This window comes from Hemitrygon akajei, chromosome 6 (assembly GCF_048418815.1).
Source record: "Hemitrygon akajei chromosome 6, sHemAka1.3, whole genome shotgun sequence".
Lineage (NCBI taxonomy): Eukaryota > Metazoa > Chordata > Chondrichthyes > Myliobatiformes > Dasyatidae > Hemitrygon > Hemitrygon akajei.
This window is the reverse complement of record NC_133129.1, coordinates 139,074,867-139,096,303: the sequence shown is the minus strand read 5'-3', so window position 1 is coordinate 139,096,303 and position 21,437 is coordinate 139,074,867. Positions and strand designations below refer to the sequence as shown.

Sequence of the window (21,437 nt, the reverse complement as noted above, 5' to 3'; positions counted from 1 at the left end):
TGTTTAGGTCCTCATGTGTAGCACCTTGTCAAAGATCTCCTAAAAGCTCAAGTAAACTGTCACCAGGTGTGGATATGGCCCAAGTGCAGAGTGAGAGACACTGAAGCAGGTCGATAGTTCACAGACTTTAATGCGAACAGTATTAAAGGGAAAACAAAACAATAATCGCTAGGCAAACAGGGCCATTAACTAAAGCACTCAACGTGGAAAGCGAAGACTACACTGCTGCTGAAAAGAACAACTAAGAATAAAGCAAATACCGCCAGTCTCCATAGTCAGTTGACTCAACAGTCCAATTTTTCAGGCAAGGTGGAATGGAGATAATGAAGCATAGCTATCACCAAGTCTCAACCAATACCACAACAGAATGAATGGAGTTAAATACTATCACAATGAAATAATAATTAGCTGACCCATGCATATTCACGAGTGCAATTGTTGTATCTACTGTGCTGCTGAATCCATGGTTGTGACAAGAACCCCCTCTCTAGGTGCAGCCCCTGAAGTGCCACAGACCTGTGTCTGTTGGAAGTCCTGGATGAGGGACTTGTCCAAGATGTCCTTCAGTGGTAGGTAAGTGCCATGGTGTGCACTGCCAATATTGGAGTCCATTTAGAGACAGAAACAAGAGCTTTTACAGAGGTAGCTCGAGCAAGTAGCACCGTGAGAGGGATCATTCTCAAAATGAGAACCCTCCGATTGGAGCTAATCGGGCAACTGCTTCAACAGTAAAACCAATACAGAATCCTTGAGTCTATCAAAAGAAACTTGAACAGAAAGCACCAGAAAACCGCATTACCAAGAGCAAGTCGCTCAAGAAAAACACAAAGAAGTCTTAAACTATTAATAAATGTTAGTAGACTGAGAGACCCGAAAACCCCAACAGTCTAAGATCAAGAAACCTCAGGTGGGGCCAAGAGGGAGACTTGGGAGTCCTGAAGATTGGGAGGACATTGATAAACCCTGAATAAGCCTTGGAAACAATCGGAAAAGTAAAAACCTTGGGTACATAGAGAAAAGTCCTTGGGAAACCTTGAAAATATGAAACTTGAAACTTAGAGAAGGAACCTTTTCAAATCTTGCTCAATGTCTTATCTTTCACAATTTTTTCCAGAGGCAATTAGGATATACTCTCAATTTTACAGATCATGACCTCATAGATAGGCTTCTTTCATTGCTAAGTGAGCTGGTTCTCTGTAGATCTGTTTAATTCGCTACATGAAAGTTAAATTTTCCCAGTCTGGACCATGGATTTCATCAGTAGGTTAAAAATACTCTTGATAGGTCTATTTTACTTATGTATTTGCACACACCAGCCAGAAATATGCCTTTGGAGAAGGACTCTTCCAGAATTTACACTATTGACTTGAATGATGATTTGTTGAATCAATTGATAAGCTTGCTTGAAGTGCTCATTTGTCATGCTGACCTGAGTCACCGGACCGCAAAGCTGGGAACCTGAGTAAGTGTGACTTAAAAAGCTTGGAATGAATACCAGAGAAACTCAATGAAGACTAGAGAAGCTTGGAATGTGGACTCCGGATTCTTAAAAACGTAGAGTCAGGACATGCACTCAAAATAATGGCAGCCTCTCCTGAAGCCGCCAATGTCAAAACATCACTGTTCAAACTTTGCTGGGTCCATTACTTGGCAAGATCCTTCTGACATGCTGGAGACAGAAACAAGAGTTCATACATATAAATTCAATGGAACATTGTTGCCCCAACAAATCACTGACCAATAAATCTCATGGCCAAGGTCAGCTGCTCTCTCTCTCTGCTGGGTCCATCTTTGTGTGGTCGAGACTGGCTGTCACCAGGTTCGGATATGGTCCAAGTGCAGAGTGAGAGACACTGAAGCGGGTTGATAGTTCACAGACTTTAATGCGAACAGTGTTAAAGGGAAAAAGAAAACAATAAACGCTAGGTCAAACAGGACCATTAACTAAAACACTCAACACAGAAAACAAAGCCTACACTGCTGCTGAAAAAAACAACTAAGAATAAAATGAGTACTGCTAGTCTTCACAGTCAGTTGACTCGACAGTCCAATTTCTCAGGCAAGGCAGAATGGAGATAACTAAGCATAGCTATGTCCAAGTCTCGACCAATATTACGGCAGAATGAATGGAGTTAAATACTATCACAATGAAGTAATAATTAGCTGACATGTGCATAGTCACGAGCACAATTGCTGTATCTACTGCACTGCCAAATCTGTGGTTGTGACATAAACTACATCCACTGAATATTTTTGCCTCTTATTTCCCCAAAGAATTTCAACGTTTTTGTCTGGCAAGATATTTCCTTAAAGAAATCATGCTGGCTTTGGCTTATTTTATCATGTGTCTCCAAGTGCCCCAAAAGCTTATCCTTAATAATCGACTCCAACATCTTCCCAACCACTGAAGTCAGCCTAACTGCCTGATAATTTCCTGTCCTTTAGTTCCCACCCTTCATAAAGATTAAAGTGACATTTACGATTTTTTCAGACCTCCGGAATTATTCCAGATCTAGTGATTCTTGAAAGATCATTATTAATGCTTCAACAATCTCTTCAGCTACCTCTTTCAGAATCCTAGGATGTAGTCCATCTGGTCTAGTGATTTACCTACCTTCAGACCTTTCAGATTCCTGAGCACCTTCACTTTAGTAATAGCAGCTATATACATTCTCAAAATTCTGGAATACTGCTGGTATCTTCCACAGTGAAGGCAGGGCAAAATACTTATTAAGTTCATCTGCCATTTCTTTGTTCCCCATTACTACCTCTCTCGTGTCCTTTGTCAGTGGTTCAATTTCTAATCTCATCTTTCTTTGACTCTTTATATATCTGAAAAAAAAACACTTCTGGTGTCCTCTTGCTTGCTTACCTTCATATTTCATGTTTCATGGTTTTTTTTTGTTGCTTTCTGCTGGTCTTTAGAAGTTTCTTAATCCTCAAGCTTCCCATTAATTTTTGCAATATTGTATGCTCTCTCTTTTGCTTTTATGCTGTCATTGACTTCCCTTATCTGCCATGGTTGCCTCATTCTCTCTTTAGAATACTTCTTCTTCTTTGGGATGTATCTATCCTGCACCTCTGATTGCTGCTAGAAATTCAATCCATTGTTGTTCTGCCACCATTCCTGCTAGGGTTCCCTTCCAAGCAACTTTGTTCAGCTGCTCTTTCATGTCTTCATAGTTTATTTTACTCCACTATAATGCGGATGGACACATCTGATTTTAGCTTCTCCCTCTTAGCCTCCTAAGGGTTATTTTATCTTAAGCTCCCTTATCAAATCTGGTTCATTACACAACACTCAATCGAGAATTGCCTTTTCCCTAATGGGCTCAACCACAAACTGCTCTAAAAAACCATCTCATAGACATTCCACAGATTCTCTCTGGAACCAGCACCAACCTGATTTCCCAATCTACCTGCATAATGAAATCCCCCATCACCATCCTAACGTTGACAATTTTACATGCTTTTTCTATCTCCAGTTGTACTTTGTAACCACAAGCCCCTCCCTCATCCTGGCTACTGCTTGGAATCCTGTATATAACTCCCATCAGCGTACTTTTGCTATTACAGTTCCTTAGCACTAATCTCAAGAATTCCTCATCTTTTGATCCTATGTCATCTCTATCTAAGATTTTGGTTTCATTTTTTACCAACAGAGCACCCTACTGAATCTGCCTACATGCCTGTCCTATCGGTGCAACATGTATCCTTGGATGTTGAGTTCCCAATTATGACTCAAAGATGGCCACACATCATACCTGCCAATCTCTAACTGTGCGAGAAGATCATTCAACTGATTCCATATATATTGCATGCATTCATATATAAGACCTTCTGTCCTGTATGAGGGGTGATTGATAAGTTCGTGGCCTAAGGTAGACAGCGTCAATTTTAGAAAACCTAGCACATCTATTTTTCAACATCATCCCCTCCTACATTTACACATTTAGTCCAGCGGTCGAGGAGCATACGGATCTTGGACCTCCAGAAAGTGTCCACAGCAGGGGTGATTGAGAAGTTTGTGGCCTAAGGTAGAAGGAGATGATTTATACAGCTCACGTTCCATGCACATGCAGTATTCTTTGAATTCTTTGAATGATTATGCAGAAAGTTTGAAGTTAATAACTCATCGGGGTGATTGATAAGTTCGTGGCCTAAGGTAGACCGAGATGAGTTTTTAACTTCCAACTTTCTCGTTACAATCACGTGCAGGTCAACCCTTTCAGTGAAAGTTTGAAGTTAATAACTCATCTCCTTCTACCTTAGGTCACAAACTTCTCAATCAACCCTGCTGTGGACACTTCCTGGAGGTCCAAGATCGTATGCTCCTTGACTGCTGGACTGAGTGTGTAAATGTAGGAGGGGACTATGTTGAAAAATAAATGTACTAGGTTTTCCAAAATTGACTCCTACCTTAGGCCACAAAGTTATCAATCATCCCCTCATATTCATCACAGTTTTCAATTTTACACCAATGGTATCGGAAGTTAAATTCTTATCCCTTTCTAAACTGCACACTTCATCTAATTGTATTCCAACTGGCCCAACCTCTCCCAGTTCCCCCCCCCCCCCCGCCAAATTATTTTAAACTCTCCCCAACAGCTCAAGTAAACCTGCCCACTAGGATATTTGTTCCCATCAAGTTTAGGTGTAATCTATTCTTTTTGCAGAGGCCATACCTTCCCCAGAAGAGATCCCAATGATCCTGAAACATGGAAACCTGCCTGAATTCGTCTGCAATGCATTTATTTGCCACATCATTCTACTCTTATGCTCACTGGTATGTAGCAACCAGCAACAATCCAGGGATTACTACTCTTGAAGTTCTGTTTTTCCACTTTCCACCTAACTCTTCAGGACCCCATCTCTTTTCCTACCACTATGTGCCATGACTTCTGGCTGCTCACCCTCCCACTTTAGAATACTGTCGACCTGATCCGAGATGATTCTAACCCTGGCTGTGTACTACCAGGGAATGTACTATCCCAGTTGTCTCTTTCACATGAGCAGAATCTCCTGTCTGCTCCTTGAACTTGGAACCCCTAATCACTACTGTACTCTTCTTCTCCCCCTTCCCTTCTGAGTCGCAGACCTAGACTCAGAGATGGAGACCTAGTTACTGTTGTTTTGCCCTGGTGGGTCACTCCTCATTCCCCTCCCCTCCTCCCCCTCACCCCCCATCCCACATCATTATCCAAAACAGTGTGCATACTTATCACTGAGGGGAATAGGTCCTTGAAGTATGTCCAGCATTTGTGCTTTACTGGGTTAATTGGCTGAAGAAGCATGGAGCAGGCTGAATACTTGTATTTGCATGCTGTGGGGTCAGAAGTTGCTTTCAATGTAAGCTCCCTACTGGAGCTGGTAGATAAAATAAACCATCTGTTTTGCAACCGTAAGTTTCTCAGCTGTCTTGTTCCAGCTTGTAAAGTTGTTTGTCTCAGAGAGTGGTGGCGTAACCTTAAAGTAGAAAACCACACCACTTAAAGACAAATTACCCATAATCCATGGAAACAAACAATATCAGGTGCGGCTTCCCTGCTTTGCGCATAGCAAAGTCTCATACAGCTACTGAATAGACTGCAAGAGCAATCCAAATGACTATAACATCTAATTACAAAGCCAGGGATCAAGGAATACTGAAATAATTTACACAGATGCATTTTCTGATGTTGGCTTGTAAGGTATAAACAGAAAATGAGACTGTTAACTCTTCAGAAGTCAAGTTGTTAAACTTGTATGTTTTAAAGTAGTGGTAATTTTGATTGAAAATATGAATAACAGCTTAACTTCAAAGTTGCATGTTCTTTCAGCAGCCATGTAAGCTCTTATATAAGTTTATTTTAAGTGATAGTCTACCAAGTTGCTATTCAGCATTTTTTATGACAAAAAAAAACCTCTCAACTTCAACACGAGACTTGGCTGTGTTAAATTATTTTGGTTGGGTCAGCAATTCAGACAAAATATATTTATGGTGAGAGAGAAAAGATTTAAAAGGGACTTGTGGGGCAATTTATTTACACAGAGGGTCGTGAGTATATGGAATCGAATGCCAGAGGAAATGATTGTGGAAGGCATAATAGTGTCATTTAAGAAGCACTTCGATAGGTACATGGAAAGATGGGGCAGCCAAACGCTGGAAATTAGGACTAGTCAGGCACTGTAGTCAGCATAGACTCATTGATTCTGACCTGATGTACTAAGCATTTTCAGTTTACTGCTTTCCAATGACTCACATTGGCAATGTTGTTGCATGCATTTTGGACAGGGATATCTCTGTGCTTGGCTACGCTGGCCTTAATTGTCAGTCTGCCAGATTAATTTTACTATTTGCAAATGAAGAGCAGCCACATTAAAGGCCACATTCCTTAGGAACTATCTTCCAGTAGAAGTCAATCGGTTGAATGGAAACTTCCATAAAGTGAAAGAAGAAATAAGACAACAAACAAGTGAATTAGGATCAGATAATGAATATGCAATCACTTTAAAAAAACAAGAGTTGATATTTTATGCCTGCAATGAAGTATTATAGTTGCCAATAATTTCTGGGCAACTGAGATTGCCATGTTGTGTACAGCTAGATCCCACAAGCAGACTTGTATTAAGTTTTTACAGGTTGTTCATTGAGATGGGAGCGTCAACTCCGGGACTGGGGTACAATCTACTCCTTGGGATATACAATCTTTACGTAAACTACCTGTACCGGCTCCGGGTTTAAGCAATTATCTAAAGGACAGCAGTTCCAGAGTGTAGTTTCCCAGTTATGTAATGAAGTGCCAGTCTACTGCACGGATTCTTCAAGAATTTTAGTCATTAATACAACCTGCATGTCGAGCGGATCCAGCTCCAGTTGAAGGATTCTTGTCGACCACGCGTTCTTGAAACATATCCACTGATGCATAATTTATAATTCACGTTTTTTTTACAGGCGGTTCGACCTTAAGAAAAAAGCAATCCATCCGTTGAAGTTCAGCATCGCGTTGACTGGATCTCTTTTCGTGAGGAAAAATCACGTTCAAGCAAACGATTTAAACAAAAAAAAAGAATGGTTGAAGATAATTGCAATGAAGCCTGGTTGCCAAGGTGCCCGGGGTTTGGCGTAGTGCAGCCTAGCAACAGAGCATCTCTTGCTTTCTTTACGCTGACAGTTGCCCGTGATAAAGATCAACACACATGCACTAGAGAGCTGGGTACCCCAGGGAAAGCAAAGGGCAGGGGGAGAGGGAGCCCGGGATCCTTGTAGTTAGACTTGGTGCAGCTTTTGCGTGCTGGACTAGCTCAATGATTCTTTTTCCCCAATGCTATCTCTTTACTTGTCTCCATGGTGACGGCGAGGACGCGCAGGGAGAGAGGGAGGCGGGGACGAGCTTTTTTTTCTTCCCTTCGCTTGCTGTAATTTGCATTGTGCAAGGATTCAGTTAAGTGACGTCTGCGGATCAACGGGGTCTGGGAGGAGAAAGGAAGCCTGATCTTTGTTAACATGTCACCTTCTTTCGCTCCTGGATGTTGCTGTTGGTTTGGACAGTCTCCATCACACAATAGACAAGGTAGGACATTCGGAGAAAGGGAGGGGAGCGGAGGGTAAGGCTTATTTTACTCCCTGGTCGTTGAAGGAGCACACACAGTTTCTCCAAATTCCGGAAAAACTAGCACAAGCAACTTTTCGTGTCAGCTTACTTCTCACCTTAACAATAACTCCTGCCATTTTGTGGAGATGCCTTCCTCATAATTTCCCAGTCTCGTCCATTCCTGTGACGCTAAGCCTCCCGTGTTATTTTCACCACTCACTATGTGGAATCAGCGAACGGCAGGAGAGCCAGGACAACTGAAGCCATATGCCAGGATAGGATCAGGATAACTGCCGTGTGGAGTTGGATCGGATTTTTAAGGTCACTTGGTTAATCCCGGGTCACTAATCAGCATTGGAGGAACGACTGCTACTGTTTAAGAAAAAGCGGCACAAATTAACCTATGTGTACCCACAGATGTCGCTCCCAATCTTGTCCTATCCTTGTGGGGGGCACTATTCAGAGCTTCCGTTAGCACTCATGGGTTCAGTCTCTCTCTCTCTCTCTCTCTCTCTCTCTCTCTCTCTCTCTCTCTCTCTCTCTCTCTCTCTCTCTCTCTCTCCCTCCGTCCCTCCCTCTCTCTCTCTCTCTCTCCCTCCGTCCCTCCCTCCCTCCCTCTCTCTCTCTCTCTCTCTCTCTCTCTCTCTCTCTCTCTCTCTCTCTCTCTCTCTCTCCTCTTCTCTCTCTCTCTCTCTCTCTCTCTCTCTCTCTCTCTCTCGCTCTCTCTCGCTCTCTCTCTCTCTCGCTCTCCCTTATATATATTTAATATATTATTCCAACAAATCGACAGAGACCTACCTGTTAGGTCGTATAATTGTTTCTGCACTGTCTCCCCAGCCCCCGTTTCAGAGAAAGGTCACTTATTTAACAGGTTTGTTAGTTTTGCACAAGTATCGGTTATCTATTACCAAAAAAAGAGAGATCGAAGCACTATTCACTACGGCAACTTTGTAAGAACCAGAAATAAAAGCTTTCTCTTTTATCTTCCTCCTGACAGCAATAACGTGTGTCCTATCCGCCCAGTTCACCTGTGCGTTTTACATCCATGACCCACATCCATTCACTCATCGCGACCCCAGCCCCTGAGGGAAACACCTAGAGGCAATACTTGACAGCGTTTGCGTGGCTCTGTGAGTCCAGCGAACTGCTTCGGGGTTCGGGATAAGAGCATTCTGCATGTGGAAACATGAGCATGTGAGTTGTGCTTTCAAGCTGATATGACATTGCTTGAACTTTTAAAAAATGACACACGCCTTTGAGCGCATTTGCAATTGTATCGTTTCTGCTAATCATTGATGTTAAACTCTTATGGAACATAAACAATGGGAGGGACCTGCCGGGCAACGACTTGTTCAATCCGGGCAATATAGCATCCATCTCCCCACCTGACATCTGCACCCACAAATGACATGGCATTTCTTGCTCTAGTCCCATTTTCTTCACACTGCCTCTTCTCTTTTCCAAATATTCAGACACGTTGCTTTATTAACTTCAGAGAATGCAGTTTATAATATACTCATGTCCCACCCTGCTGAAAATGATTCATACATTTAGACCACCATCAACCAGTACCACACCAGAAAGGAGACCTTTCACAAGCCTGACAAGAGAAATTTTGTGTAAAATTAGGATTCTGAGCTGGAAAGGACTTGCTACTTCCTAAAACAATGAAAGAGAAATGAAGGCTTTGGATTAACAACAACATAGTTGAAAGAACAGATACTTTTATCACTTTAAACTTGTATCAAGTGGGTCATTCACAGTTGGCTATTCCAAAGTAATCTATAAACTCCAAATAATTTTGTTATGTAATTACCAATATAATGCGAGGAATGTGATACCAAATTTACACAACATACTCCCACAAGATATAATGACATAATAACAAAATCTATCTACTCTTATTAATATACATTGTAGGATAACCACTGGGCCAGTCACTGTGCTGAACTCTGTAGATCTTCTTTGATTAGTGTGATACAATTATTTCTGTTCACCTGCAAGGGTAAGAAGATGGCACTGCAGTTCTCCGTCAACACTGGATAGAAATATCAGCCTCAAGTACATGTTAAATCTCCAGGAGTGGGTTTAATGCCACAGCTATCTGACTCAGAGATAAACAGGCCACCATTAAGGCAAAGCTAACACTTGTCAGAAGAATGAAGCTATCCTTTCTTTTTTATTACCTTTTGAGTGTTGTGGGCTATCTCACTTTTACAAAGTCCACCATAAACTGGAAGAATAAAGATTTATCTGGACAACATATAAAGTCAAGGAGGAAGGCTTTTTACTTCAATAAATCATATTCAGATTTATTGTTGGCACATCAGAGCAAGTTTGCTTGGGAGTGTAAAACAATTGATCAGTCCAATCAATATGTATATTAAGTAAAATATATAAATTAAGGTCAAGATCTCTGAAGCAATGCACGTAAAGCCTTTTTCATTACCTTCCTTACACTTTCTGAAGAGAAAATAAATCATAGATCTTATGGCCTTCCTTAGATGAGGAAAGAACAAACCATTTTCCTAATCCACGTTCTTTCTTCATCTGATATCATAAAATATACAACTGTATACCACGTTGTTCATTGTGGCTTTGTCCTTCATACAAAAAGTAATCAAATAACATTTGCTTCATTTTAGTCTCAGTTTATTGATAATGAAATATACTGAAGTATGAACTGGCTCTGTAAGATTGCATTCTTGCTTTTCAAGCAACAGAAACTCTTGGAAAGAATAGAACCTGGTATGATTAAACAATTTTTAGTGCATTCATCCCTGATTATAAAATGTTTCAATTTACAATTAGTTCCTTTGAACCTGTTCCACCATTTAATAACAACACAAGTGATCTGACTGTTATGTTAACTGCATTCCCACTTATCCCAATAACCATCATTTCCATTACTGATTTGGATTCAATCTAACTCTGCTTTAAAAATACTTAGTGATTCTGGTTCTCATATACTTTGAGCAAATGTTTTTAAAGACATGACCCTCTGAGTCGTCTTGTACATCTGATAAAAATGAAGATCATCCTTAAGTTTATTCTCTTGTGCAAAAGGGAGTATTCAACCAGTATTGAACTGAAACATAAATGATTAGGAAGTTGAGGCTTTGAGTCAGAAGGTTGTGTTCAAAATTCCCACTCTGGAGACTTGAGCTGCTTATACACCAGTTCATTAGATCAGGGGTGGCTTATTTTTGATTAAACCAAGACCTATCCATCCACTCTAGTGGGCTTCAGCAATCCCTTGGCATAACATTGTATTAAATAAAACAAAGGCATGTTTTGGAATCTTTGACTGAGAGATCCCAAAAAGTACATGAATGACTCCATATAAATGTAAAACAACCTTTTCTCAGACTTTAGAAAAACCATCAATTTTCTGTCCAATGTTTATCACTTAATGGTCATTACAAAAATAATTACTTTTATTTATAAAATTTTTAGTATGTAGTTATCAATGTCTAGACTAGCATACTTTACCCATCACTAATCAACCTTAAGAACTTACTGGTGAACCAGATTATGAACTGCTGCAGATATTCCGGTGAGTGTACTCCCATAACATTGCAGGGTAGGCTGTTACAGGATTTAGACCCTGTGACATCTAGACCCTGAGAATTTACATCTCATTTGGTGTATATCTTGGAAGGAAAACTATAGGTGCTCGTGTTCCCATGCACCCATTAACCTCATTGTTCTTAAAGTTAGAGGTTGTAGGTTTCAGAGGTGTAGCGATAGTGCGTTTTGTAAATGGTAAAAATTGCAGCCACAGAATACTGGTGGTGGAAAGAATGGTGTGGTGGATGGGGTGCTTATCAAGTTGCTTGTTTTAACCTGAACTATTTGGTTATCATCACACTCTCTTTTTGAAAGCATCCTGAATGAAGATTGGTAGATGAGGCTACACCTCAGGAATATTGACTACAAAGGTCTTCAGGCATCTCAGAAGGAATATGAACAGCACGATAAAAATGCAGAACATTGACTTTTCTTCTGATTTTAGACAAGCAACTGTATTTCATTTGTTCATTGTATACAAGGCATCCTTGAAGTGTTTTTGAACATATAATTAAACACTATAGATATAAAATGAAGGAAATAATTCCATTTATATATGTCTTTCATAACTTCAAGATATTGCAAAGGGGATAGATAGATCCCACAATAAGAAATGAAAAGAATTCCTATTGCAGTGATATTCATCAAAGAATGGAACACGGCCAGGAAGATGGCACATGCCTCTCCAATTAGTGCAATTGGATATTTGACTTCCAATGAGTAGCATCTTAGTTTTGTGTTTCATCTAAAGAATAGCTACAGTGTTGGACTGGAGTTTCAACCTATATCAATACACTTAAGTTTCTGATGTGAAATTTGATTTCATCAACTGACTCAGAACTAACTGTGCCATGACTGGGCCAATACTGACACCATGTGCTGATTTTTAAGGGATACTCGCAGGAAACGTCGGTTGAGAAACCTTGACCCTGCAACCCCGATTTCTGGGCTTATTGCGATAGTGATTTATTCAGTTCAAGAGATCTAACTAGCCATAGATATCAGATATGGTAAAAAACTGGTACATCATTTCATCTATCCAAAAAAGTTGTCAATCATGGGTCAAAGTCCAAGAGATATTCGGTTAATCATGGAGAAGGTTTTATTGGCTTGACTTTACATTATGGTAGAGCACTTAGAACATAGATCACTGCTATGCTCATTGTTTTCCACCTACATCGCAGGCTTCACTGTAAACAATGAAACTGGATCCAATTTCTTTTGTTAATTAGCTTTTCTTTAGCAACAGTGTGGCCAAGCATAAAACAGGAGTAAGGATCATTGTTATTGAGGTGAAGTATACAATATCATTAAATTAGAAGTCACATAAAATTAAGTAACCATTAAATGGGGTGAAGTATGTGTCTTATGAACTTCTAGATTACATGAAGAACAAAAGATATATCCAGCTACAGCCACAGAATTTTACAAAAGCACATGACAGCACAGGCCTGTTATCAAACACAAGGAAAGTTAAGCAGAATCAGAATCCTGATTCTGGTTCTGGTTCATTCAATCTCTGCCTATACTCGGGGAGTAGAAGTTCATCCAAAGTGTGGGCGTGGAATAGCACAGTAAGCGCTCTTAATGTGGTGTAACTATGGTCCAGTGTGTTGTTTCCTCTGGTACTACAAGTGATTTGCTGATAATAATTAATTAGTGACTTTTTCAAGCTGGCCTGGTTAAAATCCCCAGGATGTGCTGTTTCATGCCTGTTGATTACAACGTGCAGTTTGTCTGTAGCCGGCTTGACATTGGCCTGTGGTGGGATGTACACCGCTATCAAAAGGATTGCTGAAATCTCCCATGACAGGTGATTTCACTGGCACTTAAGCGCGAGGTGTCCCAGATCTGGTGAATAGGAGTGTGACAGCACTGCCACATTTTTACACCATAAGGAATCGACCATGAAGCAACCCCCGCCCCCCCACTGCCTTTGGCTGTAAAAGATTCAGCAGTCCTATCATGGCAGTGTATTCCGAACCTGTCAACCTGAATCGCTGAATCCAGAATGGAAGGAGTTAACCAGGGTTCCGTAAAACAAAAGACGCAAGCGGTCCTAATGTCCCACTGATGCAGTACCCTAACTCTGAGATCTTCAATTTTATTTACCAGAGACTGTTTCCAGCAAGATAGTTGGTATTGGCAGTCAAAAACCTCGTATTTTTAGATGCACCTTTAGCCCACTGCGATAACCTTGTTTCCACCACCATCTTAAGGGGTAGTCAGGTGGTTACAGTCTGATCTATTTCCATTGGTTTTAAGCAGCAATAAGATTGTTTAATTGCATTAAAACATTGCTATTGACTGTGCAGAGCTTAGATGCAGTTGTGGTTCTCAAGGGTAGCAGGCTGAAATGGGAATATTTGATTATTTCCATTGAGCTGCACTGCTTTGAGTCACCTTAATTGATGCCCTCGAAGTAAAATATCTTATTGTATTCTTTTATTGTATGTAATATTAGAGTAGGGGAGAAACAAGACCCTTCTGAATTCCTGTTTGAAACTAGGCCTAGCACCACCTTGAAAAAATCATCTCTCCTGGAATTACTATGACATTTCCATTTCATAGTCATTTTGGTGGAGCAATTGATTTTCATGTTTATATCACAAAGCACATTTAGGGTCAACAAAGTGTTTCTTTGATTTTTCATCTTGATCCAACTTAGAATTTAAGAAAATGTAATTCATTCACAGCAGCCTTGGCCTAATTACAGCATTTATTCACAATTTTTTTTGCAATTTTCTTATCTTCAAATCTAGCATGGCTAATTTTATCCAGTTCCTGCAATCTTTAGCTTTGGAGCACAGAGCTATCTCTACTTAGACACTTTCTTGCTCCTCCCTTTAGAGGACACAAAGATGGAGTAAATCATAAGATATCACTTTGCTGCAAAAGTGTACGTTTTAATGAGGCACATTTTTTTAAACTATGATGAGAAGCTTAACTGTAACTATGCTACATGACCAAACCAAAAGTCAGGCTAATCACAGCCTCATTTTTGGGGCAGTATTCACTGAGAGAATTTAAAATGTGGACGGGTTTCTTTTTACTAAACAACCTCCATCTCCCTCTCTTACCCTGCTCCTGTGGCCATGTGACTGTTCAATGTCATTTCCTCCAACTACTGGAAGTGCCCTCCCCAATAAAGATGGAGCTTTTTAAATGTGCTGGTAATGATATTGTGGAAGTGTATATTGCATTTTCTGCCATTACAGTCTCAGTAATAGTGTTTATTATTTCATTTGTACACAACACACATCCGGCATTGTTAGCTAGTGCAGAGTAAATTGGCACAACAGAGACTAGAATTGTTGTGGAGGTAATCGATTACCATTTTACATTGCTTCATTTTGGAATATTCAATGAAGCAGCAAATGATTAAAATTTTGGTCTCCATTTGGAGTTTAAAATTTTTTTTAAAAATTTTTGTTTTGGTTCAAATTGACCCATGGCATCACCCTATTCTATTTCACTAACCAGAAAAATACTAAAAAAAAAAGTTCCTTAACTATGAACCTCTGCATCATCGTTGGTGGCTATATTTCAACTGTTTTTCAAAATTCCTTGCCATCTCCCTTCAGTGTCCACTTCTATGTCACTTTAATCAAGTTTTTTGGAATGTCGTCTAGTATTTCCTTTGGCTTGGTGTTAGTTACTGGCTTATTAAACTTGGGAATCATAAAAGATGTTGTCGTACTGTATATGCAAGCAGTCATACCAGTACAGTTTGCTTTTGTTTAAGCTGTATGAGATTCCCATGGTCTTCTGCTCTCTTCTCACTGGTGACCCCTTAAGCATCGAAGTTAATGCCAAAAATATCTTCAAAATGCTTAAATTCTTATGATGCTGAAAATTCACATATAACTACATCAACCACCACAAGCTGGAAAAATTAAAGTGTTCTTTATTACCACACACGTATCCTATCCACTTTGCGTATCACCATATCTATAGATCATGGATCATGTTCCAGAACTTACTGTTTTTATTTTAAATATAGCATATAATTTTATTCTCACAACCACTCCCAGCAGTATGTGGAGTATGTGGAGAAGAAACATGGTTCAGTTTTACTAATACAGCAGAAAATGCATTTATTAAGAAAAACACATTCTTAATCAGATTGTTCAGTCTATTATCTATAAGTGACTCTAGTTTAAATTAAAATTCACAACTATTTATTAGCTGCAATGTTTCTATTGTCATAAATTACCTGGTAGTTTCAAATAAAAATATTTAATGATTTTTTTAAATGCCAATTTTCAGAACCCTATCCAAAGACTACAAAGGAGTTCACTTAGCAAAAAGCCATAATATTGATTAATTTGATCTTGGGACGTAGCCAGTTTTGGAGTTGTGCTCAACTTGTGCTGCAATTTTTTTTTAACTAATGCACAAGATCTCTGGAATTCCATTTCTGCTGCTCATTATTTGTGCTTTAAATTTGTTAATCTTGTATACTTTTGGTCAGTTTTAAATTATTAAGTATCAAAGGAATGTAGCAGGGACTCCAAGATAGTAAGAATCATTACAAGGCACATTTGCATTAGATAGGTTAGTACAAATCAAACAACTCCACAAGTTCCAATAGGCTAAGTAAAGGTCCACCAGTTTTCCCTCAGGCCAGTGTGGAAAAGTAGAATAAATTATCAACAAGACATTTTCAATTACAATGATAAAGTGGTAAACAATAACAGAAAGTAATAATGTATATTCAGTGGATGATCCTGAGCATGTCACCTTTCAAGTTAGAGCTAATCTTCTGTAAGGTGCATGATAAAAGTAGTACTACAAGATAATTAGGTTGAAAATTTTGAGGACTCAAAGTAAATCTGTAATGAATAAGGAATTTTGTTAAGATCTGTATTAACTGGTATAAGTTGGAGGAGACACATGAATGGTGTGTTGGCAGATCAGTATTAATACAATTACTCCTTCAAAATAGCACAGAAAATCTTGCATTCAGAAATGACTTACTAAGATTACAGATGATACAAAAAATGTTAATGGAAGTGGGAGTTCAAAAATTATTAAATTGATTGAAATAATATTTCTTTGTACAAGTTAATGTGAACAATTTTAAGGCTTTGCAGATACCAAAAAAAATAAGCAACACATGTAGTTTATGATGCACTGTATAACACAGCAAAATCAGTAGCTGACAAGTCAGGTTATGATTAAATTGTACAGTAAGTGCTCCAATCAAATTGCACATTTAGCTAAGTTCGTCATCAGCGTTTAATTTTTTTTAATTAGGGACACAAAAATATTGAATAGCTGGAGGAAGTCTTGAGAAGAGAATTAATCACTACTGTTGAAGATAGCAATTATTATGAAACTATGTAAAAGTATTTTCAGCCTTAATGGAATATCCTGAGGGTTGACCTTTGTGTAATATATAACATAGATAACATAGCATAAATAAATAATGTTTAAAATACAGAATAAAAAGCTTATATTGCAAAAAATATTTTAAACTAAATTATAACATTGGGACACCATTCAAAGTTCAAGTTTAAACTAACAAAAGAAATTGCAAGGATGATGTTAAGAAGTTCCTCAATAACACCGATCAATTCATGAACTCTTTGAACTGCATAATTAACTGGATGCTATCGTGAGGGAATTTTGGGCCATTATGGACTAAAATTAACCAAAGGAGGTTTTGGTTTACCATGATCTGATTTTCTGATTGTGCGGTTCATATTATCTAAAAATCTCCACCCAACAATTACTTTGTATCTCTTGTGGTGGGTTATGGCTTTTGATAATGTTATAAATTTTCCATTCTGATTCTTTTTATCTTGTGTAGGGAGGGGTGACCTCCAAGAATGAAAATGGGGAGTGCGTTTCAGAAGGTCGCTTCTGTTTTATCTTGCAACTCTGATGATGAACTGAGTTGCGTTTCGAATGACATGAATGAAATAATGGCTGACAGGATGCTGGATGCTTGCCACAAAAAGATAAAGAGACTCCCAGTTCCAATATGCTCCTTTACATATGTGGAGAAGTTGTACATCAGCAACAATAAGCTTAGAGAGCTTCCTGATGAGTTTCAACAGTTGGTCAACTTAAAGATCCTAGCATTGGATTTTAACAAATTCGAAGATGTGCCTAAAGTTGTATGCAATATGCAGAACCTAACACGACTCTACCTTGGTAGCAATAGATTAATGACAATTCCTCCAGAGTTTAGGAATCTAGAAAACCTCAGGTGTCTATGGATAGAAAGCAACTATTTCAGAAAATTTCCCAAACAGTTAATTAACATGCCCAGCCTGAAATCACTGCAGATGGGGGACAACAAAATGAAGACTTTACCAGAGGATCTGGTTAAATTCATTAACCTACGTGGATTTTGGATATACGGCAACAGATTTGAGGACTTCCCAAAGGTATTACTGAAAATGGAATTTCTTGAAATCCTTGACATGGACAAGAATAAAATTACAGAGTTTCCCAATATGGAGCACCTTTCAAGACTCAAACTGTTTTCCTATGACCATAATCCTACCAAGCACCCACCGAGTGTGGCAGTTGGGGTGACATTGGTGGGTGAAGGGGCAGCAGAATTATTGGCCATCAGAGCTCAAGAAAGTGATGAAAATGAGGAAAATCAGGAGCCTCTGCATAGCATCCTCAAAAATGGCTCTACAGGACTGGAAACAGAGGGCAGTTTCACAGCCTTAGAATGCTCACACGAGGGGACATGAAGCAGGCTGCAGGTACCAGCCATGGAATACCTCATGTTCAGGCACCTAGTGATGGTCTTGTGAGATTGGGTTCAATACATCCTGGACCAGGAAGACAATGCGGCAGTCAGCTAGAGTTAAAAGGCCTAAGGAATCAGCACTGGGTGAACTAATGTAGAACACATACAAATAAAAAGGAAAGTTGGTTACTTCTTTATATAACATTGTGTTATATGACTTCTGTTACATTACAGGATAAGGTCTTTTCAAACAAAGAGGGTTTTTCTAATGATAGATTGTACTGTGCCAGTGTTACCAGCTGATGGTGTAATAGTGTGGTGAATATACAATATAGGACCTTGTATCTCTATCACCAGATTAACCGAAGAATGTCCGTGATCCTGCAATACAATGGCAAGATCACAGTAGGAAATGCCTCTCAATGGATTGTTTTCAAATGATACCAATAATAGTGTTAAAGTTACCACACTAATAAAGAAGAGGTTGTTTCAATATTGCAATAAGATTTGGAATAACAGTTACATTTTTATTAATAAGTTGCTCTTACTAATAAATTTGTAATGTTTACAACAAAATAATGTGTCACTAGAATGTGATTATTCAGGAAGGAGGTCATATTCAGCAACATCATTAAATGCCATTCATTATCTTGAAAATAGGCTGTATTTGTTTGCATTAAAATACTTCAGGAGGAGTTGAAATAACACAACATTCTATTTATTATGGGTAGATGGAGGAAATGAGGGGTAGCTATTGAGAGTAATGGTGGGAGAGTGAGAATTTTAAAAAAACATACACATATAGTATTTGCATGCACGTCTGTATTGATCTTATTTCCTTAAATGGCAAGGGAGAAATTTTCACTGGAAATGACTGTACAGGAATGCAGCTTAGTTAGGTTCACATATCTACTCCTTTTACTTCTGTTTGGGGAAAAAGAATTGTGTTGTTACAAATTTATGAACAGAAAATGAGGGGAGGAAGATATACAACAATCACTGAAAATTATAGTGCACCTGATGTCAGTCACTGGGGAAATCCAATATAAAATGTCATCTGTAGAGCACTAATAGATGGATGTTATAATTAAATCAGTTCTGCTGATTTTTTACTAATGGTACTTGAAATTGTATTTCTTTTCTTTCTCAAGGTACAGTCTCTCTAGACTGAAAGTGATAAGTTGCCAGGCTCACTCAAATTCCCTTCCTTATAGGAGACCCAAGTAAAAAGATTTATCTACAAGTTAGGCTTCTTTTACTGCTTTTACTTCCCAATATCAAATGCATATTTTCCATAAAAAAATGATTGGGGCAAAAAATCTAGTTGAGGTTTCCTTTAAGATGTTGGCCTGTAATACCCAGTTATAGACTAAGATTGTAGCTCAGATATAGGATTAAGTTCCATCCTACATAATATCCTTACACTCTATACCAACAAAAAAGATGAAAACTTGCTTCCTTGTTTAAACACCCAACATCTCAATTACCGGTACTCAAAAATTATACCACGATTCACAACAGCTTATTGTAGCTCTTTTCAACGAAAATCCCAATGACATTTCTTATTGGAGCATGCTTGCCCTTCTCTGGCATGTAAAAACCGATATGAAATACAGTAAGCAACAAATACTGGGTCACCAACAGGGGTTGCAGTGTTGTTCACAATGCCAGAAGACAAAAGCCTCATTCTCAACGCTGCTGTTCCTATTCTTTTCCTATTACTATGTAGAACAGGAACAATCCTTTTGGGAAAGGCAGTCTACTGGCTCAGTCCATCTGACTGTGCGAAGATTGAAGTTGTATAAAGCTCAGGTTTACTGAAATCACTTTGAATGAACAAAGTGCAGGTTTAAGGAAGAACCCAGTTCATAAAAATCATTAAAAATTTAATAGTTTGCATGTGGATATTTCCCTGACTTCCTAACTAGGGTCCTGGATCCAATCTGGATTCTGGGTTGAATTCCATTTGAGCTCTGAGGTGTCCGAAGAGGTCGACATGGGATGTATATTAAATATTCTGGTTTACTCTAGAAATCTGTAATCCTGATATGAAGTGAATTTTGTACCATTCTGTGCCTAATTGTCCAAATCAAATCCATCCCCCACAATATTCTAACAGTCACCCAACCACTAAAGGCAATACAGAGTGGTCTGTGGCGGTTGTCCGTAGTAACGGCGATGACAGGAAAACAGCGAGGCAGAGTTCTTTAAAGTGGAAAAGCCGCTGCTCTGGGACAGATCCAGTCTCTCGATCTCGGAAGTGCAGGTCCAGTGGTGTGAACAAGCATCACGTACTGGGGTCTTTCTTGGTCGCAGTAGAAGACCATGACGTCTTCTGTGCCTTGTCATGCCCCTCTCTCTCCAGGAGCGTTCTGGTACAGTACCGCCTTCCTGGCCATTGAATCTCATTGTAGACGTCATCCACCTTGTCTCTCAGAGCTGACTTTGCATGCTGAGATAGGCATGTGCTTACCTCACCAGGTTATGAGGTCACCGGCTACCCTCACCTGATTTAACCAGGCTGTCGAAGTGGGGTACTGGGGAGTGGCCACTATTGCTTGCAAACAGCTACAGTACTTGGAACCACAGATGACAGCTGAATGTCCATGGTTAGGACTGAACCAAGTTCTTTGGCATTGTGAGGCTGTAGCTCTACGCACTGTACACATGTGCTGCCTAAAATCTCAAGCCTCCTGTTGTCCCGTTGAGGGAATTCATGGTGAATAAATTCCCATCAAATGAATTGGGACATAAATGAAGAGTGAGAGCTGGCCATTGGAACTTCGTAGAAAACTGCATTAAGTACTTAGAAATTACCTGAAGATCCTAGATTTTGTAGGCAAGCTATCCAACTGATACATTCATGTCTGTGTAAGTTAAATAGTTCCAAAATTATATGCATATGGAAATACAATTTCAAATGAGTAATATTAAAATACTACATGAAAGAAAGAAGCAAAAATGCACATAATAGTTTAAAAGGCGAGATTAATGTTCTGTAATTGTGGTTTTCATTACATTATGTTAAACAGGCTAATGCAGTGAGTAAAAGCATTTTCAATCAATGTGTCTGTGAATCATGGCCTAACATCATTTCCCAATTGGAGCTTTGATTTTATCCTTCACTATTAATAAACTATAAACTGTTTTAAATAATGACTGTGAAAATATCCCGCAATATTACAAAATGATGGAACAATCTGACAATTTGGCTGGTGATAATGATGAATGTTTTACTAAGAAGTAAGGGATAAAATATTCATGATGCAAAACTTTGGATATAAACTGGATACAGACAGGAGATAATACAATCACTTGTAAGAGTTTTAATGCGGTTTCTATGTTGAGCATTGTATAGGATAGCACTTCACTGTTCATATAAGGATGATTATGGAATCACTACCAGCAATATTTTTGGGACTTTGGTTAGTTGGTGCAAATTTTGCATTTTCTACTCAGTTTTCTATTCCACTATTACAGATGTTGACCTATTTCTGTCAAGTTTTCTGTCAGCCTTCTAACATGGGGAATACAAACATTGACAGCTTCATTATGCATAACATATGACCCTAATCTTA

At 39.0% G+C, this 21,437-nt stretch overlaps 1 protein-coding gene across 2 annotated transcripts; it reads left to right on the top strand.

Annotated features, from left to right (window-relative positions):
* The first annotated feature begins 7,406 nt into the window (after positions 1-7,406).
* Positions 7,407-18,048, top strand: LOC140729532 (uncharacterized). Of its 2 annotated transcripts, XM_073049367.1 has the most exons (3): positions 7,407-7,553; positions 8,572-8,768; positions 16,960-18,048. In XM_073049367.1, the coding sequence occupies exon 3, from the start codon at positions 16,979-16,981 to the stop codon at positions 17,858-17,860; it is 882 nt and encodes a 293-aa protein (XP_072905468.1). In that variant the 5' UTR covers positions 7,407-7,553; positions 8,572-8,768; positions 16,960-16,978; the 3' UTR covers positions 17,861-18,048. The 2 variants fall into 2 exon arrangements, with proteins under 2 accessions (XP_072905468.1, XP_072905467.1); XM_073049366.1 differs by lacking the exon at positions 8,572-8,768.
* Positions 18,049-21,437: the final 3,389 nt, after the last annotated feature.